The 24740-nt window shown below is 36.6% G+C and overlaps 1 protein-coding gene across 2 annotated transcripts in view; it reads right to left on the bottom strand.

Annotated features, from left to right (window-relative positions):
- Positions 1 to 24350, bottom strand: part of LOC134754339 (flotillin-1) — a 67647-nt gene extending 43297 nt beyond the window's left edge. For both annotated transcript variants that reach the window (XM_063690617.1, XM_063690618.1), the window contains exons 1-5: positions 24193 to 24350; positions 16445 to 16611; positions 12782 to 12961; positions 12387 to 12470; positions 3294 to 3512 (exon numbers count right to left, since the gene is read on the bottom strand). In XM_063690617.1, the coding sequence (XP_063546687.1) occupies positions 3294 to 3512; positions 12387 to 12470; positions 12782 to 12961; positions 16445 to 16611; positions 24193 to 24244 (702 nt within the window). In that variant the 5' untranslated portion in view covers positions 24245 to 24350. The remainder of the gene's footprint in view (positions 1 to 3293; positions 3513 to 12386; positions 12471 to 12781; positions 12962 to 16444; positions 16612 to 24192) is intronic.
- Positions 24351 to 24740: the final 390 nt, after the last annotated feature.

Here is a 24740-nt window from a genome sequence, read left to right as displayed (position 1 = left end):
CATTCAATAGAACGTGTTATTTTAAGAAGATGCGTCGGCACTTGCACCAAAATGCAACAAACAACTTCCAGGCCAGGTAAGTAGGATTATCCCATTGTTTTGTCACCGCGTGACACTAAAAAGAGTTTTACTATCAGAGACAGCAAAATATTGATAGTTTCTATGTCTAAGATTTACTCAGTATCGTATAATTCAAAGTATTAATAATGCACCAACCTACTTTATTGTTTGCGATTTGTAAACAATGCAGTTTTTCGCTATTTGTCGTTATTACCAATATATCGTTATAATAATATTATGGCATTATTTGCATTGTCATTCAAGCATTTCAAATTAAACGTGTATACATAATTTTAGCTCAATCGGATGAAGATATCTGCTTCAAAATAAGTCGCAAAATTCTACCCAAACTAACATAGTTACAACATACGAGTACCTCCGTATGTTACATACATACGTACTTGAAGTTACATATTGCAAGATAAAAAATGCAAAAACGGGCGACTACGTAGTTTTAATATAGATTTAATCGTGAAATTTAATCGATTGAAACTAAAACTAATTTAGTTGTTAGTCGAACATTCTCACAACTAATTTAATCACAACTAAATTAATCGCGATTAAAAAATGACGATTGATATTTTTAATCGATTGATTAGTTAACTAAAAGATTAATCGATTAATGCCCATCTCTGCTTGTAACAATACCTCGTGGTCCAGGGTATCAAATGCCTTTTTATAATCAATAAAAAGGCATAAATAATACCTGTTCCCCCCTATTTAGGCTATCGTTAATTACCTCCGAGAATTGTGTCAAGGCCGTGGCCGTGCTTCGGCCTCTCCTGACTGAACCCATGCTGGTGGTCAGTTAATATATTTTTCTCAAAAATGGACGGCAAAGTCGACGTTGCCGGTTAAAAAGTAGGTGGCGAAGTGCGTAGTTTATGGTCAGTCAAAAATTAAAAAGTTAAAAACATTGCAGTCTCGATTTCGGGACTGCAATGTTGCATACAAATTCCATTATTTGTCGAGTTGCAAACTTTTTAAAAGTTGAAGTGACCATATCAAATGAAGGCATAGGTCCATTAAACAGCCAAACAGATGATCAGTACTTATTATTATAATGTTGGTACCGCGACTATTTAGGTGTCTCAAATAGGTTGGCGTATTTTCAGCAGAAAAATACACTTCCATTTTTAATAAAAAAAATAAAACGGCGGCAAAGCAAATCTTTTTACTTTTTTCTGTGAAAATATATACATAAGAACGTTGCTTCTGTAAAATATTTATATTATATTTGCATTTATTGCGCCATTTTTGAGAAAAGCACTATATATGACTCGGCTGGAAGGCTACTTGCTGGCTTCGGATTCAATTAAACGGACTCCCTAGGTCGTCCGTTTAAAACGAATCCTCAGCCAGCAAGTAGCTACTTCCGAGCCTCGACAATAATGTACCAATGTTATGCCTCTCCAAAAATGTACTAACTTGGCCGACTATCACTTTTTCGACGATTTTATTAATAATAGACAAAATAGCAATCGGTCTATAATTTGTATACTCATAGTGGCTACCAGATTTATAAATCGGTCGTATAATGGCTTTTTTTAACATGTCTGGATATAAACCTGACGATAAACTTAAGTTAACAAAGTTTGCTATTACAGGGCTAATTTTACTTTTTATAAACTTTAAGTCTTGTACTCTAATTTTATCCAACCCTGGTGATTTTTTGGAATTTAAACTATCAATTATTTTCTCAATATCATGCGGAGTAATTTTTACATATCTGAAAGAAACGTCGTTCTTAGTTACATACGATTGTCTGTCCAAAAACTTAACACTACACACATGCTTAATATTTAAAATTTCTTTAGTAAATGTTTTTGAAAATTCACAACAAATGTCATATCATATTTCACATCTTCATTGTCCATTGCGCGTTAGCTTTGAAAACATCAATGAAGAAAGTACATACAACAAGCAATGGATGACTTTCGAATGTCCGGCAATTGACAACGTATTTTATATTTTTTGCCGGTTTATGACATAAATAGATTTCTATTAAGGGGTGTACCGAAAAAAAAACTGTATAATTTAAATAATTATCAGTTTTTTTAATTAAATTTTCTACAGGATTGATAAGAAGTTCTTTCCTAGCGCATTCAGTGGCAGCTTTTTACAGAGCTGTTTTTCATATTTGCCTGCACCATCCCAACACCTGCTGGAGTTGTTAAAGTTTTTTGGCTGTTTTATCCTTCTCTTTTAATACACTCTTGATTTGAGCCCATGAAGAGTCGAGAGAACGGCACTGCAGGACGTATGGTGGTCTTACTTTGCTCATCGTCTATTACAAAATGCGACTTTTTGTACGAAGGAAACTGTATGATTTTAGACTTGGCCCAGAAATTAATAATGCAAATTTTCGGTTAGTTTAGCTATACTAACTTTTGTACGAATCTATATACTATGATTATTTATAGTTCGTTTCACTTAAGCCGCATATGTACCCCAATTTTTCACGATAAATATAACGGGCATGCGGGGGCGGGCGCAAATTATATTACCTAACAATCTTTCTAGGGTTCCTAGAGGTCTGCCGCTTCGAGACCTCTGTTCAAGGGACAACGTACAAAATTATTTATTTATATTATGAAATGCACGAAACTTCGAGGTAATTTTAAGTGTATCGAAAGCTAGCATGGAGGATGTTGAAAAATTTCTTGACATTTGGAGAAGATTAAATTTCAGTGATCTCTTCTATTCACCGGTTTAACGTCGCATGGCGTAAAATCAGATTTATTTATATTGAAATATATGTATAATTTAATAATAGGACTTAACTGCGGTTAGAAAGCCGTCGTCATCTTGCTTGGAAATAAAATTCAGCCGTTCGAAATTTACAGTTTTTGTTTCGGCACAGGTCTTAGTCTGTGGTAATTAACTCCATAATTATCTAAATTTACAGTGGTACTGCGATTCTTGCACGTAATTACGACGCAAACCGGCATTTTGCTTTGATGTTTACACTGCAACGGCTGTACATCAAATGACAATGCGATCGTGCTTTCTGATCATTTTGATCAGAAAATAGATACACGCGCCCAGCTGTATTTCTGTGAGAATAACAGTACGCTTCCATACGTAAAACAAGGAAAACCTTTTTATCATGTTGTGGAGGAAATAATTATGACATGCGTGTCAATTCTCGCATTAATGAAGAATGATCTTTAAGTGTGATAAAAAACGGAAGAGTGCAGATAAAAATATGTCTATAAAAACTTTACCCTTACCTTTTTAGTTTGAACTTCAACGTCGTAAGCTGCCTTTTTGAGTTCAAAGTCACGCTGCGCCTTTGCGATTTCGGTGTCATTTAAAAAGCGCGAGGCCATGCGCTGCTCCTCGGCCATGGCCTCCTTGATCTTGGCCTCGGCCTGCGCCTCTGCCTCGCCGATGCGCGCGTCGCGCTTCACCTCCGCCGTTCGCGCCATGCCCAGCGCTTTCAAGTAGCCCTGGCCATAGCAAAACATACTCAGTTGGTTATACTAACACTTGATATATAGCAAATCTGATAGTATTACTTATTTAAAACTTCGAATGTCAGCAGTGGCCAATTACGACTGACGAAGCGCCAAACATGTTCGTTGAGCAAGCAGGAACTACATAATTCTATCTACATTTTCTTTGAACCCTGTCTTCTATAGATTAAGGTACCTAGTTCGAGTTCCATGGACGCCCCGCCACCGGTACTGATCCGTGACTGATACACGAATTTAAAATTGTTACACTGATATATATATATAAACGTTTGGTTATTTGTTACATATAGTGGTATTTCTTCATCGTTGCACGCGGGGTCATAAAAAGTGGTATCTGAAGCGGAACAGACGGCGTCCAACGTTTTATTGCTCCACGTGCAGTGAAGGTACAATTACCACTATAATACTTGTAGTAAATGAAATGAAAGCACTTTAATTCAGATACAAATAATCCATATTATGTTAGTAATAACTTATATTAAGTAAGTTAGTAGAAAGTATAATTATAATTACAATTGACATGCACGGACATCCAGTGAGCGAGGATAGGGCTGTTGATCCTCTCAGCGATCACCTTCAGGAGAGTGTTGGCTACTGCCCCGTCCGCGTTCGCCCAGCCGGGCTAGCACATGATTGGCGCGAGAGTATCTCGCCGCGACATAAACTACCCGTCCCCCTTTAATTCATACAGTTTGTAAAAGACGGGTAGTCTATCTCGCGGCGAGATATTGTCGCGCCAATTATGTGCTCGGCCTACAGGGACGCCACCTGCTTGCGCAGCACGGCTTGAAAGCCGTCGGTTCTCCACGCGGCGAACATTCCTGACGCGCTACATCGCCAGGGCAGACCCAACAAGCCCCTGAAGGCGTTATTGTACTGGACGCGCAGAGCACTGTAGGCTTTTTTGGTGTAGTCACTCCACAGGTTGCACGTGTATAGGTTTTGACAAGACGTATTGAACAGGGTTATTTTCACCTAAGTAGAACAACGCGCAAACCTGCGAGAAAGCATGTTACACCTTACCGACAGTGCTCTGCGCTCCCTTTCTATATCAATATCATCTTTTAGAATGTCAGTAATCCAGTGCCCCAAGTATTTGAATCTACTAACTGTTTGAAGAACTGTTTAAAGCTACACATTATTCAAGGATACTAAATTTATTAAGGATGTGCTTATTATGTACATATATTAAGACTTATTTATTTGAGCGTAATATTAGTACTAGCACAGTAAGTTGAATAAAATAGTATTTCAGCTATGGGTTAACAAGTTTTCTGTGTAGCACTTGTATGAAGTATGAATGGATTACCGGCCAGATTAAAACAAAGACAACAAATTACAACAATTTTTTATCAACAAAAAAGTTTTGACATACAGAAGTATTTATCATAGATTTAATATGATATTATGATATGAAAGTCCTGCACGCCGTAGAAGATTAATTATTTGAGTAAAAAAAAATATTTTTTTATGAACGTAAGTACATAGTCGGTAACAAAATCAAACCAACAATCTTGTATAGTATGAATTTTTTTAAATGATTTTTAGGCCTCAGACCCTATTAATCCGTTAAACAAAAGCCTTTGTTTCTTTTATGGAGGCGCCTTAGTCGCGTGCCGAGCGCGTGCCAAAGCAACCATGTCGTTAAAAAGCAACTATCGTGATAGTATTATTAAGGTTGAAAATATAACAGCTCATTCTAAGATAACGAGTTTAGGTAATGAAGGACGATCGGTTGCCTGTGTGTGGCCCACAGACCACCCCCTATAGACCGAGCTTATAGGACGACTCGCGGTCACCGCCCGTATGGTGTATAGGTCTTATATAAGATTGCTTGCGCGCCGCTCCGATCAGTTGCGCCCAAGAATACGACCTATTAGCAGTGTGCACGTCTGTACGAAAATAAATCGGAAATAATTGAATTCGTTCGCTAATCAAGGCAAGTCATCTAAGACAATTCCATCTAATAACATTCCAGTTAATTGTGAAATTCATTATTTTGTTGAAATTTGTTTCTTGTCCGCGGGGTTCATTTTATACTGGTCAATACGGTTGTACTGAGCAGCAACGAAGTATGCCCGTCCCTTTTCGTCAACATGAAAATGCAATGTGCTATCCTTTTCACGTTAACGACTAGTGATGTGAAGGTGATGCTTTCGTCAGTTGCGGAAACTTCGTGCTTTCGTTCGTACCGTATTGTACCATCTTAAAAAATATAAAAGAAAACTGGGATTCTTTTGTATTGATAATAATTAATATGTAGAATCTGTAGTTTTATTTAGTTGGTAGTTTATCTTAGTAGGTACTGTAGGTAGATACCTACGTAGTTTAGTTTTAAGGGTTCCGTACCCAAAGGGTAAAAACGGGACCCTATTACTAAGACTCCACTGTCTGTCCGTCTGTCACCAGGCTGTATGTCATGAACCGTGATAGTAACAGTTGAAATTTTCACAGATGATGTATTTCTGTTGCCACTATAACACCAAATACTAAAAAGTACGGAAGTTGGAGTTACTCAGAAGCACCTTATTTTTTTAACGCTTTTTGTATAAGTATGTACCTTTGTAAATCTCATGAATGTAAATTTCACCACAAAATGTATGCAACACCGAGTATTAGGTAAATTTCATACATATTTTCTGGGACCCTTATTAGGTACTTTACGTTTAGAATCTTATATCATTAATATGCTACGTAATTTTTGTTAGATACATTTATAAAGTACCTACTTAATGAATTATTATATTGTTTAAATATTATGAAGTATTGTTTCTGTAGACTTTATTGATAACAATTTTACCACAATAAATTATGGTACAACTGGTACGTACCACTGCCTGTAATGAACATGTCCCATCCCTACGCTTACACGTGTCGTTTGGAACGAAAAATCACAACGCCGTGAGCACCCGCCCCGCACCTCAGAGGTTGGTGATTTCCGTCGCGAACAAAATGGCCAATATTAGGCTTCTATAGGCGGTTTTCTGTGGTGTGGCCTCAGAATACAGAGCTGCTACATAAATTTGAACCATATAAATAGGATGGTAAAATTTCTTTCTAAACGAGTTTGTCGAGTTTGCTTACGTTCAGTCAGTAGCGGTAGCGTTGGTAACCGCTGAACAAAAGAAACAAAAGCCTTTTCACCTCAGCAGCTCGAACAAGCCTACTTTCGTCACTCCCTGGAGTGAGGAAAGTGCGACTTTCCTCACTCCAGGGAGTGAAACAATGTAGCTTTTTAATTTAGTGAAGGCCATGAACTTCATACTTTTATTACATTTTTTTATGGTATGGTACGGTACGGTACGGTACGGTACGGTCCGATCCGGTCCGGTCCGGTCCTGTCCGGTCCGGTCCGGTCCCGTCCCGTCCCGTATCGTATCGTATCGTACATATTATAATACTTTTTTTTCTGTTTATTCAGTGTAATTCGAAATACATTTTAACCTTTAATATGTTCTCACTACTGAGGTGAAAAATTATGTGTGCAACACGAGAGCAAAGTTATTTTACATCTCGTGTTTTTGAGTCCCTCGCTACGCTCAAGATTCTACCTTAGAATCTTTCGCTTTCTCGGGACTCAAAATAAACACTCGCAAGAAAAACCAACTTTCCTCTCTTGTTGCACAAATAACTATTGTTTAGCAGGTTAGGGTGTGAGGCGTAAAAATCATTTGAGAAAATTCATACTATAATGATTATTGAAATAATAAGCTAAAGTTTTGTCGTATTTTATTTTACGAGATTCAATTATAAATAACATTTCAATCAATGTTACATCAGTGATTAATCAGTAAATTCAATAGAAATCAAATGTAAGTAACATACCACACAGTGTGTGCTCAGTTTTGATCATTGCAGTGCACGACAATCAAACCCTACGACAAATTAAAGCTTTTCCCAGGAAAAGTGAGGTTTATGTGCGCAGCATAATAATCTCAATTTCTTAAAGCGATTGCAAAGAATAACTCCACTCTCTATTTCTTGAAAAAGGTCATTATCCCTGCAACTCAGTTTAGTATTTAGTACATATTTTTCGTAGTTTTTTCCTGGGAATTTCTGTCATGAATAGTGAGAAACGGCCATGCTTTTCACTCTATAACCATAAAAAACAATTGATTATTTACTCATCCAAGCCATGTGTAATAAATAAATATTATATAAATCTATTATAGGTATATACAATAAAATACATGTCTCATGTAACACCATCTAGAAGCGAAGTTGCAAATTATCTCTTAAACTAAATCAGTGGATGTAATGTAGGCCTGATCCAAAAGCAATGGATACTTATTCGGATACAAATTCATAAAACTTTACGGGCCTGATTTAGTTAAATTATGTTTTGTCCCTTTCTTACAAATATATAAGTCAAAATGACACGATTCATAGCTAATACAGGCCAGTAACGCGTTTATGAATAACGCCAATAGTCTTTATAGATTGTTTTTGTCATCTGCGGAAGTGCGGATAATCATTCAAAAATATTAAAACCAAAATAAATATGACGGTATACAAAACTAGTCTAAATAAGCTATAGCAACAAGTTCACAGATCGTTAGATTTTTTAGTAGGTCAATCAGGGTCAAATCCCTTACCACTATGTGGAACTTAGAGGAAATCCTCCCTAACTTAAGTAACTATTAACAAATGGTGTAATGAGATTTGTCAAGCTCAAGCTTTTTCAGATTTATAGATTTCATAAGGCATTTGGCATTACATATTTTTTTCCATAGTAAGTAGGATAAACATATCTTTATTCTTACCCCCCTTCATAAAACTTAACAACCTCTTACAAACCTTTGTTAAATTTTGTCTCTTTCTAACAAACAGTAATGTCAAAATGACGGATAGAGACAAACTACTATCAACGGTTTATTAGATTTGAAAAACGTTTATGAAAATTATGAATAACGCCATTATAGTATAAACATATTCTTCGTAAATTCGCGATAGACCCGATTGTAAATGTGATTTTCAACACACTTGCTCAAAACGACGTTTTTATTGAACCGATTTTTGGCTCATAATCCTAGATATTAAACACGCGTGCTCTTTCAGTGTATTATTCCACTCGTGCATTTTCATTAAATTATCCGACTGAGTTAAGAAGCTAACTGATTGCTAATAATATGCATGGAAAGGGAGCCTTCTTTAATTGGTCGGACTGGCGGGTACGGGCGCGCCCGACCGCCGGCGTAGTGCGCGGCCCGGCCGGCCCGCCCGCCGCGCCGCCCGCGGCCGGGGCGAGCGAGGGCCGGCCGGCAGTACGAGTATGACGGATGAAACACACAATACTAACTGTTTTAACTATTAAAATTTGATTAATATGAGTTTCTTTTTTTCTCGCAAGTGTGTTGAAAAACGTCGTATGAAACGCGCGTGCATTGGTCATTACACACATCGGCTTTCTTATTGCGCGCTCGCTTACAGCTCGCGCGCACAATATCGCCTCGTGTGTAATGACCAACTTAGCACACTTGTATCATAATGTACTATTAATATGTGTTCAAAACGCGAAAGTCTTAAATGTCATATTTTTCGTTATTTGACTTTTCTGTTGCTTAATCTAAGTATTTTTTTAAAAAGTTTTTGATCTGGATCTGAATGGAAAGACAAAAACAAAGACAAATCAATAAGGGCCCGCAACAGCTCTCCCGTCTGGACAGGTGTGTTTTCATGGAAACACATACGGATATTAGTCCAATGCAGTTAGAGAAATGGGCCCCTGTAGTACTGAAAGCAACACTCATGACTGACCATCGGTGGACCTTAATATCTTTGCAATAAGATTAACGAATTGACAGTTAACTGGTATGAGCTAATGGGGGCTGTGGTGAATGAAAGATTTCACACAATTTTGTCAATCTGTCAATACTCAATAGTATGGTATCTCAAACCCAGAAAAATTAAAAACCTATTTAAATACATAGGCACTTTATGCTCCTAGGATTAGTTGACCCACTATTAAGGCATTGATGTTTACCTATTAGCACTAGTGTATAGATTTTTAAAGGAAAATATTTATTTTTATTTTCTGCGGGTATCTATAGATATTAATTTACCACTGAAGTATTCAACTCAATACTCACGCGCTCAACCTGTCTGGTACTCGTAAGTATTATTTATAATAATATTTCATTTACCCTCCATTATGTTTTCAACTTGTTGTATTGGCTTACATTATGCTTACATTTGTCTATTGTATCTTAAATTTAAAATCTTGTGTTGAAGTGCATTATTGGTAGTATTTTTTTCTCTAAACTTCCTACCCAACTATTGGTATTTATTTCTCTAAACTTCCTACCCAACTATTGATATTTATTTCTCTAAACTTCCTACCCAACTATTGGTATTTAATTCTCTAAACTTCCTACCCAACTATTGGTATTTTTTTCTCTAAACTTCCTACCCAACTATTGGTATTTATTTCACTAAACTTCCTAACCAACTATTGGTATTTATTTCTCTAAACTTCCTACCCAATTATTGGTATTTTTGTACACAATTTATTGCTTATTAAAAACTTGAAAACTCAAAACGTCGGGATGTATTATAAATTCAATATACGCGATATAATCCTTCATAGTTTTATTTCATGAACATTAAAAATGATTATCCATAGCATTTGAAATAAATTCAATTAATGGAAACATGTATACTTATGCGATATATAATTATAGAAGCTCAATAATACATACATATATATGAATAATGAACATATTACAAATATCCAAATAATGCGCCTATATCACTCGCAACTCGACATACCTTAGCTTCCTTTAGCCACGATGAAATAGAAAAACATGCTACTCAATTGTTTCAAGTGTTACTAATTTTACATATTACACGGCCAACAGCGCTGAGCGGAGAATGAAACTACAAATATCGTCGAATCAAACTCAATGTAGTTTAGAGATACTATTAATAATTGTGACGTTTTCCATCAAAAGGTACCACATTGTCGCTCAACATAAGGACGAAAATTGCTTGTATCTTTATACGAAAAACCTGTCAGGGCGTAGACGACATGTGCGCCGCACCGGCGCCGCCGACGATTTTTCCACGCCGCCGCCGCCGATCAATTTGGCCGGCGTATAATCGGCGTGGAAAATTTTGATACCAATCGTGTCTTATTGCATGTTGCGTAGTGAATAGATAGTGTCAGAGGTATAATTTAAAGATCCTTATGCTTTTTCGCTTTCGCTATTTGCCAGTGAAACAAATTAGCATCATTTTTGTCGTTGCAGTGTTAGCTATGATAACGAATTAGCGTTAATTTAAAGTATTATCTCATAAAAAGTTTCTCAAGCTACTCTTAAATTTTCCGTCGGAGGGCTCGTCTATCAAACCTTTGGGTTGTCGACTAGTCGCTCGCAGTATGTAGGTCTCAAAACACGCTGGTTTGCCCTGCAGCAAGTGCCATGCGACAAGGGACGTGAAGTTCTAAGACATTCGGTTGAGCGAATCAATTAACCAGCCGGGCTAGCACATGATTGGCGCGAGAGTATCTCGCCGCTACATAGACTACCCGTCTCTCTTTAATTTATACAGTTAGTAAAAGACAGGTAGTCTATCTCGCGGCGAGATACTGTCGCGCCAATCATGTGCTCGGCCTACTGCCAGCGACGTTTACTTTCGAAAACGACGACATCTTATTATCTGTCTGATAAGTTTAGACAAATGTATATCTTATCTTATGGTTTTGAAGGCCCTTGCGGATACACTTCGACCCATAGGGATCTTTTGTGCACTTACCCCCTAGGAAAGATCCGTCCGCTACTCAAGAGCTTTTCCCACCATCTCCATATGCCGGGTGATGGATCTCATGGGTAGCGTTTTGAATTCCTTTGGTTCCAGATAGCCCGTTCCAAAGTCCTTCATTCTTTGTCTGACGAGGGCGTGACATACACACATAAGGTGTTCTATTGTCTCTTCCTCTTCGCCACACATACGACAATCGGTGTTGTCAGCGTGCCCCATCTTTGCCAGGATTTCCTTGACCCCGTAATGGCCAGTAAACACCCCCGTTATTATTTGGAGTTGCCGTTTGCTAAGTTTCCAAAGCTATTTGCTCCAACCAGAGTCTACCCCTTTTATAAAGAGCTTTGAGTGCTTTAGATCTGTCAGACTGTATTAAGTAGTTCATCATTATTTCGTAACAAATCATAGGTGAGGCGACAGCGGCTGGGAAAAGTCAATATAGATTTTTATGAACTTTGCGACTTAACTTATAAAGAAATCTTTTTGTGTTTTATTTGTTGCTTACAAAGTCATTATACCTAAAATGTAGCGTTTTAAAGTATCCTTTTTATGTAATATTTAAACATACCGTTGGTAACCGTTAGGTTGGTTAGTAAGAAAGGGTTGCCAATTTTCGGCAATAATTTAGAATACACACATAATATGTTTTGGATAGCCTAGTAAATATTCAGAAGGCTATAATTTAGAGTTTCTACTGCCACGTTCTAATGCAGTATTAAATATTATGCCACGCCGAGGTCACGCCGATAACGCCGCCGCGCGTCAAAAAATCATCGGACGCCGCCGCCGATGATTTTGCCATCGGCGCACATGTCTATCAGGGCGTCCTTATGGCAAGCGACAATGTGGTACCTTTTGCTTGAAAACGACACAATTATTTGCGTTAAACCGCGACCAGCGGTGTGGCCTAATAGAGCTTGTAGCAAAGGTGCATCTTACACATTAATGTTGATTATGTTAGAGAAAGTCACTTAAACGAGGAGACTAATATGTATTGGGATACATTTTAAGTCTGTTTATGTGCTAACAATTGAAATACTAGCTACATTATAAAAATGAACTTTTAATGTACTGTGTAAAACATACCTCTTCGTCTCTTATGTCTTTAAGGGTGTAGGAAACCACTGTGATGCCCATGTTGATTAAATCACTTGAAGCCACTTCAAAAACCTGGAAATCGTTATAACACATTTTAAATAAGAATTAAACCTCTTATAATTTACTTATCAATTCACTAATGAACAAAATAACATACCAACCATATGAGGGTTTGTAGGTCTGTTGTGATCTTAACACCGTCATAAAAAAGATGCCTATGTATACTGTGTGTAGATACTGGCTAAATAGATAAATATCCATTCTAGTCAAGGATATCTTATAATGTAATATGGGCTGTCAACTAAACCACAATAAAAATATTATATTTTCTTGTCCTATAGCGAAAGCTTTTTTAGCAATGCAGCAAAATTAAATTAAATAACCTTTTTGGAGAACATTTTTCTGTCCTTATAGATCTCCTCTACTGTCATGGAGCCCATAATAGCACGCTGGTGACCTTCCAGGGTCACGAGGGCTATATGTTGTATCTCCTGCTCCGACTTGCCCAGAAACTGCTCGCATGCTGACAACAGCATCTCGGCGTTCTGCCCTTGTATTTTAACCTGAACATTAAGGATTATTCTTTTAGCTGGAATACGTCTTTTTGTGTTTTAGAACAAGTATTTCTTGAGTATTTAAATTCTTAATTTAATTGAGGTAATTGTACGAATTCGAAATGGCAATACCTACAGAATAATATTTTTATCAAGCTATGTCAAGCCTCAAAGTTTTTCAAATCCAAATAAAATTAAACAATGCATATTTGTAGTGAGTTCCTCTTGTCTTGTGAACATGAATAATCACGTTTTTCAATTAGGGCATGCTCCCGGGAATTTCTGAGACTGATTTTTCCCGAGAATTCCCGGGAACGGGCACCTTCATCCAGTACCGGAACTGGTAAACAAAATCTCGAAATTTCGGGAACATTGTAAATGTTATGTTATATCGATTTATGTCTAATTGCGAATTGGCTACGAGACCAAAATTATGTTGCATATCTTTTTTTTTCTAAAAACAATACTTTGTCCAAGAGGGTATTCGTGTTTGCCGTATTATGAGCCCGTTATCGATTTAAGTCGCAAAAATTTAAAATTGATACATTTAGTCGCTGAAATTGTACACCTTTTGATACGTAATAGAAATAACAAGTACTGGTCTGGTCTATTAGCACGTCTTCTCGTCTTGCCGTTTCACAGATCAATTTTTTGAAAACAGACTCACTTAATTAGTAATGATTTTTTTTCTGATGGACGTTTAGGTAAACGCGCGTAAAGCTTTGATTATGTCGCTCTTATTTGTAAATTTCGTAAAGTTTGGACGGCTAAAAATGGTAATTTTGTATTACACATATCCTGTACTCCACCTTCTACAGACTACATTTTTATTATTATGACTTTGAAGTAGTGTAAATGAAAGTTAGACGAAATCAATTTTCTCCAGAAATTACTTCAAAACAAATGACAATTTCTCTGAAAATCGACTTAATTTCAACGTAATTTTGATACTTAAACAATCTACAACATTTGCTGAAACTGTTCTTATACATCAATTTGTATAATTTACCACCATAATTTTTTGATGAATTTTTAAAAACTGCTCCTTTCTCTTCATATTTTACCGGTGAAGCGCGCTCATGAGCTCATTATTAAAAGGCAAGATGAGAAGACGGGTTAATAGAATCCAATACTTGTTATTTAGATATTACGTAACAAAACGTGTATAATTTCAACGACTAAATCTATCAATTTTACATTTTTGCTCTAAAATCGTTACCGGGCTCTTAAGCCGGTAAGGGTACGTGGGTTTTTAAGCCTTGCCTTGCATAAAAAAAACACTAATAAGCTGGCATTTCATGACGAACTTCAAATTCAAATTACTAAACTTCATTTATTTTGCATGTTCACTTGTTAGGCTCTCAATTTGGTTTTTGTATCTTAAGTCTATCAATTCAAACGAGTTAAGTGGTTCGATTCAATTGTCCGGTCGAACAAAGTAACGGATTTTGTTATTTTATGTGATAATGTTCCTTTATCTTGTTACAGAGGCCTACATTGCTTGTATTAAATACTCTGAATTTTGAAGAGCGTGCTCAGGAATGACATGACATAGTTCTGGCTTCCCGGTAAAATTGACTTTTAAATAATGGCGTTGAATGTTATACGTTTGTAAACTGAAATAGAAACACAAAAAACGAAAATTAAAAATATTAATTAAAATAATTTTATTTGTTCGCAAATTTGTTAACGTACGTATAGATTTAACTTGGTTAAGATTTTGTTTGATTTTTACAGTTAGAGTCTGTGCGCAAAGTGTAGCGTCGTAGGATTTGATGGCGTGCCGGTGCTATTTTACGCATTTTGCTATGCTGACAACACTGTGACGTAATTATAGTACGACACTAAAGATCATGATACTTGAATCATTTTGTTCCGGCTTTTTGCCACAGCTCACTAAAGGAAGCCCGGTGTCGGCTCGGCCACCTAATCCTATGAATTAGCAGATTAGCACAGGCACTAGTGACTGCCATTTCACCTTCTACCCAAAGGTTAAAACCAACTCTTGTTTTTATATCTCAGATACTACAGTGACAGTTCGATTGAAAATACATGCCCACTCAGTCCTGTGTCTATAATTATATATGTATACTCAGTCCTGAAAATAAATTATATAAATATTAAATATGAGTAAAATGGTAAAGTATCAAAACTATTTGTCAGTTATTTTAAGATCACGAATGACCTTCATTATTTACGTAAATTAATATATTTTACCGATTATGTGCCGGAGACTAATTACTTAGGGGGACTATAAAATAGGTAATTATTTTACATTAAATACAACATAAATACCCGTTATAGCGGAAGCACGTTGTGTAACTTTTTGTAAGTCGATATAGTCGTCTTTTAGCCGTTTTCTTTCCGCTGACAAAACTGAACTATATTAAGTATAATTTCCCTTGTGGTTTTCTGTACGAATTTATCCTGTTTTGATAATATTTTATACATAAAACATGCAGTTTTTGTAAATAAAAATACACAATGACAGAAGTTTGTTTACTTTTTACAAGACAGGTGTCAAAGGTTTGATTGCCATATAAAATTGATAAAGTTAGTTCCTGTTTCTGCCGCGACGCTTCTCTTTTCGAACATACTCTATTATATGCTCGCGTTCGTGTGCCCTCTTGAAAAACAAATAACTATAATCATTTCTTATTAGCTGATTAGAATACATAGTCTGATTTTGAATATTGACATCTATTATAGGCATATTTGGTATATTTTAGTTGAAATATCAACCGTTAAGTTTGATTTAGTTTAACAATTTTAACGCATATCAGTGAAAGAACATGGGTCAAAATCATAAAAATAATTAATGCAAATAAAAAAAAACATTTATCTATATTTAAATACATTCTATCGTATTTTTATAAATCTTCATTTTTAGTTTTAAAGTGTGTTGACAGATGGCAGTGAATTTACTGGGGTTACAAAATTTACTATGACAGTACCGCTCTAGTATAAGTTACTCTATGATACCATATATTATTTTAATATCTACATTATTGTGATAAATTGCTCATTTGCTATCTATATTACTAGATTTTGTTATTAAATTCAACATGTGTTATCACCCCTACTAATTAATCATTTAATTATGATCATTTCAATCAAAATAATAACTTTTTTCATTTTCCTGAAATTTCCCGATTTCCCAGGATTTCTCAAAACTGATCCTGACCCAATCCCGGGAAATTTGAAACCTTTCCCGGAACTGATATTGCATGCCCTATTTTCAATGTCATACGATATACGAAAATGTTAAATAGCTTATGCCAACAAAAAGCTACGCTGGTAATGGATATAAATTACTACAACAGAATTTTACAATGCAATGGCTCTTTTATTTATAATTTCTAATCTAACACAGTATTGATGATTATGGTTTATGGTTATGTTTTTTTTTATAAATGTTGAGAAGTTCTAAATATTTAATTTATAAAGAAATAACCATGAAATAGGCATAATAATCTAAATCATCCAAATGACCTGAGCAATTCCCGTGACAGATATCGGCACGCCCTGGCTCGTGTAGACGGTGGGCGACTCCACCTGCAGCGTCATGGTGTTGAGCGATATCCGCTGCACGCGCTGGAAGGAGGGCCACACGAACGCGCGGCCCCCCGGCACCAGCAGAGGCTTCGAGTAACAGCATCCTGCAAATTTACAAACATATTTGTTCGAAAACAGTTTGAAATAGTGTAGCGATCTATGTGATCACTCTGGATGCGAGAGGTCACGTTCATATTGGACCCAAGTTTAATTTGTGCGTTAATTTAGTTAAAAAAATGCTAGGGAAATTTAAATCTTGTTAAGGAGTAATCTTTTGTTAAAAAAACTGACAAAAGGAAAGCAAAGCTACTTTGTTTTCTGTAAGATTCCGTTTCCATTGATTGAAGTTTTGGAGGCCTTATGAGGAGGCGTCCGATGTAGACAAAAGCAAGCTGGCTCAATAGTGTAAATGTTCTGAGAAAAACTAAAATTTAATTATAAAAGTTGTTATATGTAACAAAACCATGAGTCACATTTTGTAAATACCTAAGTGTATTCTGAAGGGCCAAAAAGCAGGTGTATTTTATAATATAAATAAATATTAGGGAACATCTTACACAGATCAACCTAGCCCCAAACTAAGCAAAGCTTGAACTATGGGTGCCAGGCGACGATATACATACTATATATATAGTATATAAAAATATATAATGTATATGTAAAAATACTCTCGACGTTTATAATTTCTCCACAAAACTTTTAAAAATTGCATTGCCGTTTATATTACAACATTTAATATATATGTTGTAATATAAACGGCACTTATCCACAAGTCTTAAAAAACGTCAAAGTTGTACCAATATACATATAAAAATTTGAACTTTGGTTTTGTAATTTTATATTATATAATATACAGCCCTCTAAAGATTTTTTCTTTTTTTTTTATGTTAATTAAGGGTCCACTGCAGTTGACCGAAAATTTTATTAGAATATTTTAAACCGGGTCACTCACGTATTATTAAGTCGAATAGCTCGACATATTTCGATCCAATTTACGAGGACCGTCTTCACGGAGACACGACACGTCTTCACTGGTCGAGGTCGGGGTTAATAATACGTGACACGTGAGTGACCCGGTTTAAAATAATCTAATATGTGAGTCTCACGGGAGTTTTATAGTAAAAAAAATATTATTTTGCGCTACGACGCACGGTTCAGGAGATACAGCCTTATAAAGTTTTTTTCGTTTTTTTTTTTAAATATAATATATTTCGTTACATAAATAGGTAAGTATACACAGTTCAGAATTAATCAAGTTACGTTATGTATTATATATATATATAAACATTTATTTACATACAAGATATATACAAATATTAATTGAGGGTTTCTTAAAGTGGAACGAAAATTTGATGATTATTTCTGTGCTACGACGCGCGGTTTAGGAGATACACCCGTGTAAAGATTTTTTTTCTTTTTGTTTCATTGTACGACCGGTCTGGCCTAGTGGGTGACCCTGCCTGTGAAGCCGATGGTCCTGGGTTCGAATCCCGGTAAGGGCATTTATTTGTGTGATGAACACAGATATTTGTTCCTGAGTCATGGGTGTTTTCTATGTATTTATGTATTTGTATATTATATATATCGTTGTCTGAGTACCCATAAGCCCATAACACAAGCCTTCTTGAGCTTACTGTGGGACTTAGTCAATCTGTGTAAGAATGTCCTATAATATTTATTTATTTATTGTGTTTTTTGTATATTAAAAGTGTTCTTTAAAGGGGAACGAAAACGTTATTATTTTTGCGCTGCGACGGACGGTTTAGGAGACAGCCCTATATTTTTTTTTGTATGTTATATAATATAAAATTCCATAATCAAAATTCAAATTTTTATATAAGTAGATATACTCAATATAAAAATTTCAAAATCTAACATAACTTAATAGAAATATCCTCATACATCATAAATATACTCAAAGCTTGAGATTAAAAACCCACAGATTATATACGAATACCTAAACCGATTTTGGAAAGATTTTATTTAGATATTTTTTGTACCACGTCGGTGGCAAACAAGCATACGGCCCGCCTGATGGTAATCAGTACCGTAGCCTATGGACGCCTGCAACACCAACTAGAGATATTACATACAGATTGGTCCCATTATTATCATAATCTTTGGTGTGATAATGGAATCCATAGAACTTAAAAAATTTTAGGCATGAATATAGCGAGTTTTATATTTTCATCAAAAAATCAAACATTTGAACTCAAAAAGCGTCTTTGATGAAGTGGCCCTGTTGATGAAGATCAGAACGGAACTCTTTAACTCCTAACTCCTTGAATTACTTGACTTAATGTCTAGATGGGCCAGAGTGCGTCCACTGTGCGCCTGCGCCGCCAACTTGATCGGTCTTGAGCTTGTTTGAGTTCGCTCCAAGTCTTCCCAATAGCCTACGCCTCTGCAAATGCTGATGGGCCAGCGTGTAGAGAGCGTAGTGGTGTCGGATGGCTTATGGCGCGGCGGGATGGCGATGGGATGGCCATGGTGTCGGTTTTTCGTCCGCACAACAAAGGTAGTGGGCCAGCGATGGTGCGTACGCGTCTACACGTGGCCCATTCCATAGTGCGTGCTCTCAACCATCACATGGCCATCTCGCTGGTTCAGCGCTGGGCCATCATGTACAGGAGCCATAGCCCATAACCATCGCGTGGCCATCTCGCTGGTCTAGCGCTGAACCATCATGTAGAGGAGCCATTAGCATTCTGCTTGGGATAAATAGTCGGCTATCATCGCTCAGTTGCACGTTCCAGCAAGCAATTTGTATCCATGTTTTCATGCCAAAAGGTCGTCGTATTTTGATCGGTCCGGTTTTGCACTGTTTCGTTTGATTTAATCATTCAGTTTCGGGACTTTCGGGTAAACGAGTGATTAGCCCACTGTGCCCAAGCCGTAACATCACAAAGGCAACGAAGACTCGCCTCGTAAGATCTCTCGTTTTCCCAGTGTTGCTCTACGGTGCCAAAACGTGGACAGTAAGAGAGAGTGAACGAAAACGCATTGATGCTTTGGAAATGTGGTGCTGGAGAAGGATGCTGCGGATATCGTTGACTCAGCGTCGCACTAATATATCCATTCTCCAGGAACTGAAGGTTACACAGCGACTTTCGGCAATCGTTCACTCTCGTATCCTTGGATACTTCGGTCACGTTACGCCATGGAGAGGCTTGTTGTCCAGGGTAGAGTGGATGGCACAAGACCCAGATTGCACCCGGCATCCTCAGCTCTGCTGCAACACAAATCAGTCGCGCGCGGTCGGCCATTGGTCACTGACGGTCTCGCTTGCAAAAAAAGTGTGATAAATCTACCAAAAATGTCTTTAAGTGACAGTGAAACTTTAAAAAACCTGTTAAGTGCAATCCTTAAACCTCTAGAGCTGAGAGTGATCGAAATATCAGCAAAAATAGATGGAATACACAAAGAAATATGTGAATTGAAACCTATCTTAACAAAAAAATCCGAGAGCTCAAGCAAGTTAACGACGGATAACAGCGCACCGTCAACACCCGGCAGTAGCGCATCTACGCCGTCTAGTCGACTTGGTCCCACACATGCACCCGTGCGGCGAGAACAGCGCGCATCGGCCCTGCGCACGAAAGAGAGACTTGCCGCGCAAGTAAAGCAACCGAAAAAATTTAAACAAAACCCGCCGCAAAAACTGACCGCCACGACGAACAAAAATTATTCGACAAACAAAAATATCTCAACGAATGCTAATAGCAGCACGAAAATTCAATCGGACAAGTCTAATTTGACAAAACATGACGACAATATTAAATGCAATAGCACGGATCCAGTAATTAACGAAATCCCCGAGGAGACCTCCGATAGCCAAATGGATGATCAGGGCTGGGAACTACCACATAGTCGGCATCAACGTCGCCGCAATCTCAAAAGATTAAAGGGATCCGCCGAAAATACTGAGATCCGAGGAGTTGAAGTCATGAAATACCTCCATGGATGTTTTTTCAAAAAAGAATCGACACCTGAGGGCATCATAAAACACCTAAAAACCGTACGAGATGACGCGAGGTACACAGCTGAACTCATACCATCAAAGAGGGACACTTATACATCTTTTAAAATGGGCATCGCATCTGCCGTTTACGATAACTTCCTAGTCGCGTCAGCGTGGCCCCTCAACACTTGTATATCGGAATGGCGGCCCTTTCTCCGACCCAGGGAGCCTAAGTCTCCCAAAAGCTAAGAACCAGGACAGACCAGCACCCAGAAAAAGCAACACTACGACAGCAACAAAATGTAGCGGTCGCGCTCCGGCGCGGTTGCAGCAGTTCCCAGAGCGATTCCCCCCCCTTGGGATTCATCCCCCCTTGGGAGGCATACTATATATACTGCTCAAAATAAAATAGGGGCCACTGAGTGTTTTGAACGTTACGTGAAAAGCAAAAAGTGAAAACAGGGTGTTTGGTGCCTCGTTTGCCAAATTAAAATGTCAGATAGGTTAGATCGTAGATCTGATATCTTATGTATTTGTATGTATGTATATTGTATGTATGTATATTGTATGTATTTATATGATTATTATATACACCGATATATGTATGTATGTCTATGCCTATGCATTATTTAAGTATATTAGGTACTTGTATATATGTAATCACAATCACAATGTTGCACCGCCTACAAATTCTCTGCTTTACCCGAGCTTTTTCTTTTGTGGAATAAAGATTAAATAAATAAATAAATAATGTTGGATCGTTTCACCAATGAATTCATTCTTCATTTTTGGTTCACTTAATATTCAGATGGACAAAGTTGGATGAAGAAAGCACAAAACAGAACACATTGGAAAAAGTTGGAGGAGGCCTATACCCAGAAGGGTATAAATTAAAAAATAAATATAAGTAAAATAAATTGTAACTACATGTATACTTAAGGAATAAAAGGCTCTATTATTATATTATATAATATTCAGATGCAAAATGAAACACGAAAATGAACACAAAATGAACCGTCTGAATTCACCTTTAATAATAATAACTCCACAGCCGATACGGCCACCGCGACTGCTTTCAACTCCGTTGCTGTCGCTATATCAACCATGATCAATTATTTATGTAAAATTATAAATTAGTTAATAGTGTAATTAAATACCAGTGATCTGTTTAATTTTGTATACACCATGATGAAAAATAAACCTCTAACCGCCATAATTCACCAATTGTACTTTTTATAGCGCCGAGCGCTGGTCCAATATAAAGATAGTTTTTGCGTTCATTTAACGGTTACGTCATTCGTTATTCGGCAATTAGGCCAATCACATCAATTTGGCCCATAAAAGTAGATCCACCACAGTTTATTGAGTACTGACCTCGACCATCTGTCCATCCACTAATGTAATGAATTTAATTTAACACTATTGGACTTATTACAGTAGCATTTAACCCCCAACGTAAAAAAAGGGGTGTCGTATGTTTGACGCCAATGTCTGTGGTCTGTCTGTCTATGGCATCGTAGCTCTCAAACGGATGGACCAACTTTCATGCGGTTCTTTTTACGTGAAAGCGAGTTTCCTTGCGGTGGTTCATAGCTATGTTTCATAGGAATCGATTCAGCAGTTTGAAGAGTATCAGCTCAGCTGTTTTCCAATATGATGTAAGGCATTTTTAGCATAATATTGTTTTTTTTTGGCACAATGCATAGGGGTTTTAATTTTTTTTTAAGATAATAGTTATTGAAATGTGATCAAAATTCTTGAAAATGAGTTTTTGATTATGTGAAATAATCTGCTACACCAGCCACTTCCACTTGCCATTGTCACTTTCTTAACTTAGTTGCTGACTAGTGGGATGTAGCAAGCAAAGTTGTTGTAGGACGCCTAAATAATCAATATTTTGACATCACAAGCACATATGTATATTGAATGTACGAATATGAATAAAATTAAAAGTATTTAATTGTATGTCCCACCTATATAAGAAAGAATATCATAGTAATTATCTAGTTACTACAGTGGTCGGCAATCTTTTAGCATCCAAGGGCCTCATAGTAGTTAATGAAGTTGAAGTGGGCCACACTTTATTACTAGTTAAAGATGACTTACATATCAAGCAGATTTAAGAGTCAAAGGCCATGCCACGATAAGCTGTCTGCCCCAGCAAGTTTTGGCTTGTAATTTTTTTTGATGCTGTGGCATTCTATTAGTAAATTTTTTCTTCCACATCAGACACCAAGTTTTTCACCAAAGCTAGCCTCTTTAATAAACAACAAAATGAATGTATTTACGTAAAGCAAGGTGTTTTTTTTATTGAATACATCACTATACATTTTCTATACCTGCTCGTTAAAACTAATCGATTAAAAACTCTTTAGAGAAACATGCAGGTTAGGGTGGTCCTTAAGTTATATCTTCTTATATCTCGTCAAAGTTATATTTTTCTACGGGGCAACCCACTTAATGTAAAATCTAGCACTAAAAAACCAATGTTATTGTTATTTCTGAATTTTGAAATAGGTACATTTTACCGCAATTTGAAAATTTGGACCCTCATACAAAATGTTTTCTTTTTTCTTCCATTTTTCGTTGCGGGGCGATGACTGCAATGAGTCAGGGTGTATTGTGCAACTTAACATAATTTTTTTTTGTGATTTTATTAATATTTTAGGGGTTCTAAGACTTCTAAGTATTGATTTAGATGTCCATACTTTCAGTTCCTTTATAAATTAAATATCACCCAGATTAGATATTGACCCAGATACACTTCTAACCATTGGGATCTTTTGTGCAAGTTAAGAATGATGAGTAAAAGTGAAAATGGCCTAAAACTTAAAAAGAAAGTAGTTATCACCTATATCATGCAATACCGAATTATTACAATCTTGTAGGGTATTTGACTGTATTTAAAATAAATTATTTTACACCATGCATGAAGATTAATAGAAACATAGACAGCAGTTATTTTTAGACACAATTTCTATTTTAAAACCTGTATAAAACTAACTGTATAAATTCCATAGTAGCAAAATCGTTTGGACAGTTCAAAAAAAGAAATTGATTTGGCTGGTAGTCAAATACCCTATTGTGAAGGTGAATACACTAAATTTACAAGGTTCAAGTTTGATTTATGTAAGATGGTTCTAGACTCCTATAGTAATAATTATTAAAAATACTACATAGTATAAAACAAAGTCGCTTCCTGCTGTCTGTCTGTCCCTATGTATGCTTAGATCTTTAAAACTATGCAACGGATTGTGCGGATGTGTTTTTTTTAAATAGATAGAGTGATTCAAGAGGAAGGTTTATATGTATAATACATCAGCATTGCACCCGTGCGAAGCCTGGGCGGGTCGTATATTATAAACAGTATTTTATTCATTGAGTTATTGGTAAATACAATATTTCGCATGTGAACAGAAAGTGGTTAGTCAGACTTCCAGAACCAGAATAACAGACTTTGCTAGCTCAGAAATGTAATAACGAAAAAATATTCATGCACATTTAAAATGCATCTAAATCAATAAATAAGCAAAAATATCGTTCGCAATGCTGATGTTTATTTTGACTAAAAAAATTATGAAAATCATCGTTTTTACATTATATTGGCAGAACCTAGACAGGAATTACTCTAGTCAAGGGATTGTAGTGTGTTTTTCGAATCTTATTTAAAAAATAGTAAAGGAAACACGATAAGTTTAGCGTGCGTAGATAAGTAGGTACTCACCAGACACTACGAGAGCCTCGTTAGGGCCACAAGTGACAAATCCCCAGGTCATTGTTTTAGTTAGTTGCAAACTAATATCAATGGAAGTACTATTTCTACTTTAATAATGCGATTTTTTAACACATAAAGAGCTTTCTAATATAGCCAGAGGCGGCCGCAAACGATGAGACATTTATGTCAGAGTAAGAGTTGCCAGTTATACTGTAAACTAACCACAGACAAACAATTTAATGTGTTGAGTTGACAGTTAGTGTTGGGTTGCCTCACTTTTGTACAGTGGGTCAAGCAAATCTTGTCAGTAGCAATGTAAAGCAAACTAAAGTAGGGCAATACTCAAAGACCAGTATTCATGCAGTATTGCGCTAAGAAAAGCAGCAATGTACATCGAACCAAAAAATGATTTTTTTTTTCCCGCTGAGCGCGCTCTTCGTACGTCATGAATCTAGTATAACATGGATCGGTCATGAGGGGTGGGGCGAAATGACCGACCGGGATAGTCTTATGTATCTTTCAGTAGTAGTGACAGAGAGCAATATATTACTTTTTGT

This window comes from Cydia strobilella, chromosome Z (genome assembly GCF_947568885.1).
Source record: "Cydia strobilella chromosome Z, ilCydStro3.1, whole genome shotgun sequence".
NCBI lineage: Eukaryota > Metazoa > Arthropoda > Insecta > Lepidoptera > Tortricidae > Cydia > Cydia strobilella.
The sequence above is the reverse complement of the archived record's forward strand: the minus strand, read 5'-3'. Positions and strand labels throughout refer to the sequence as shown.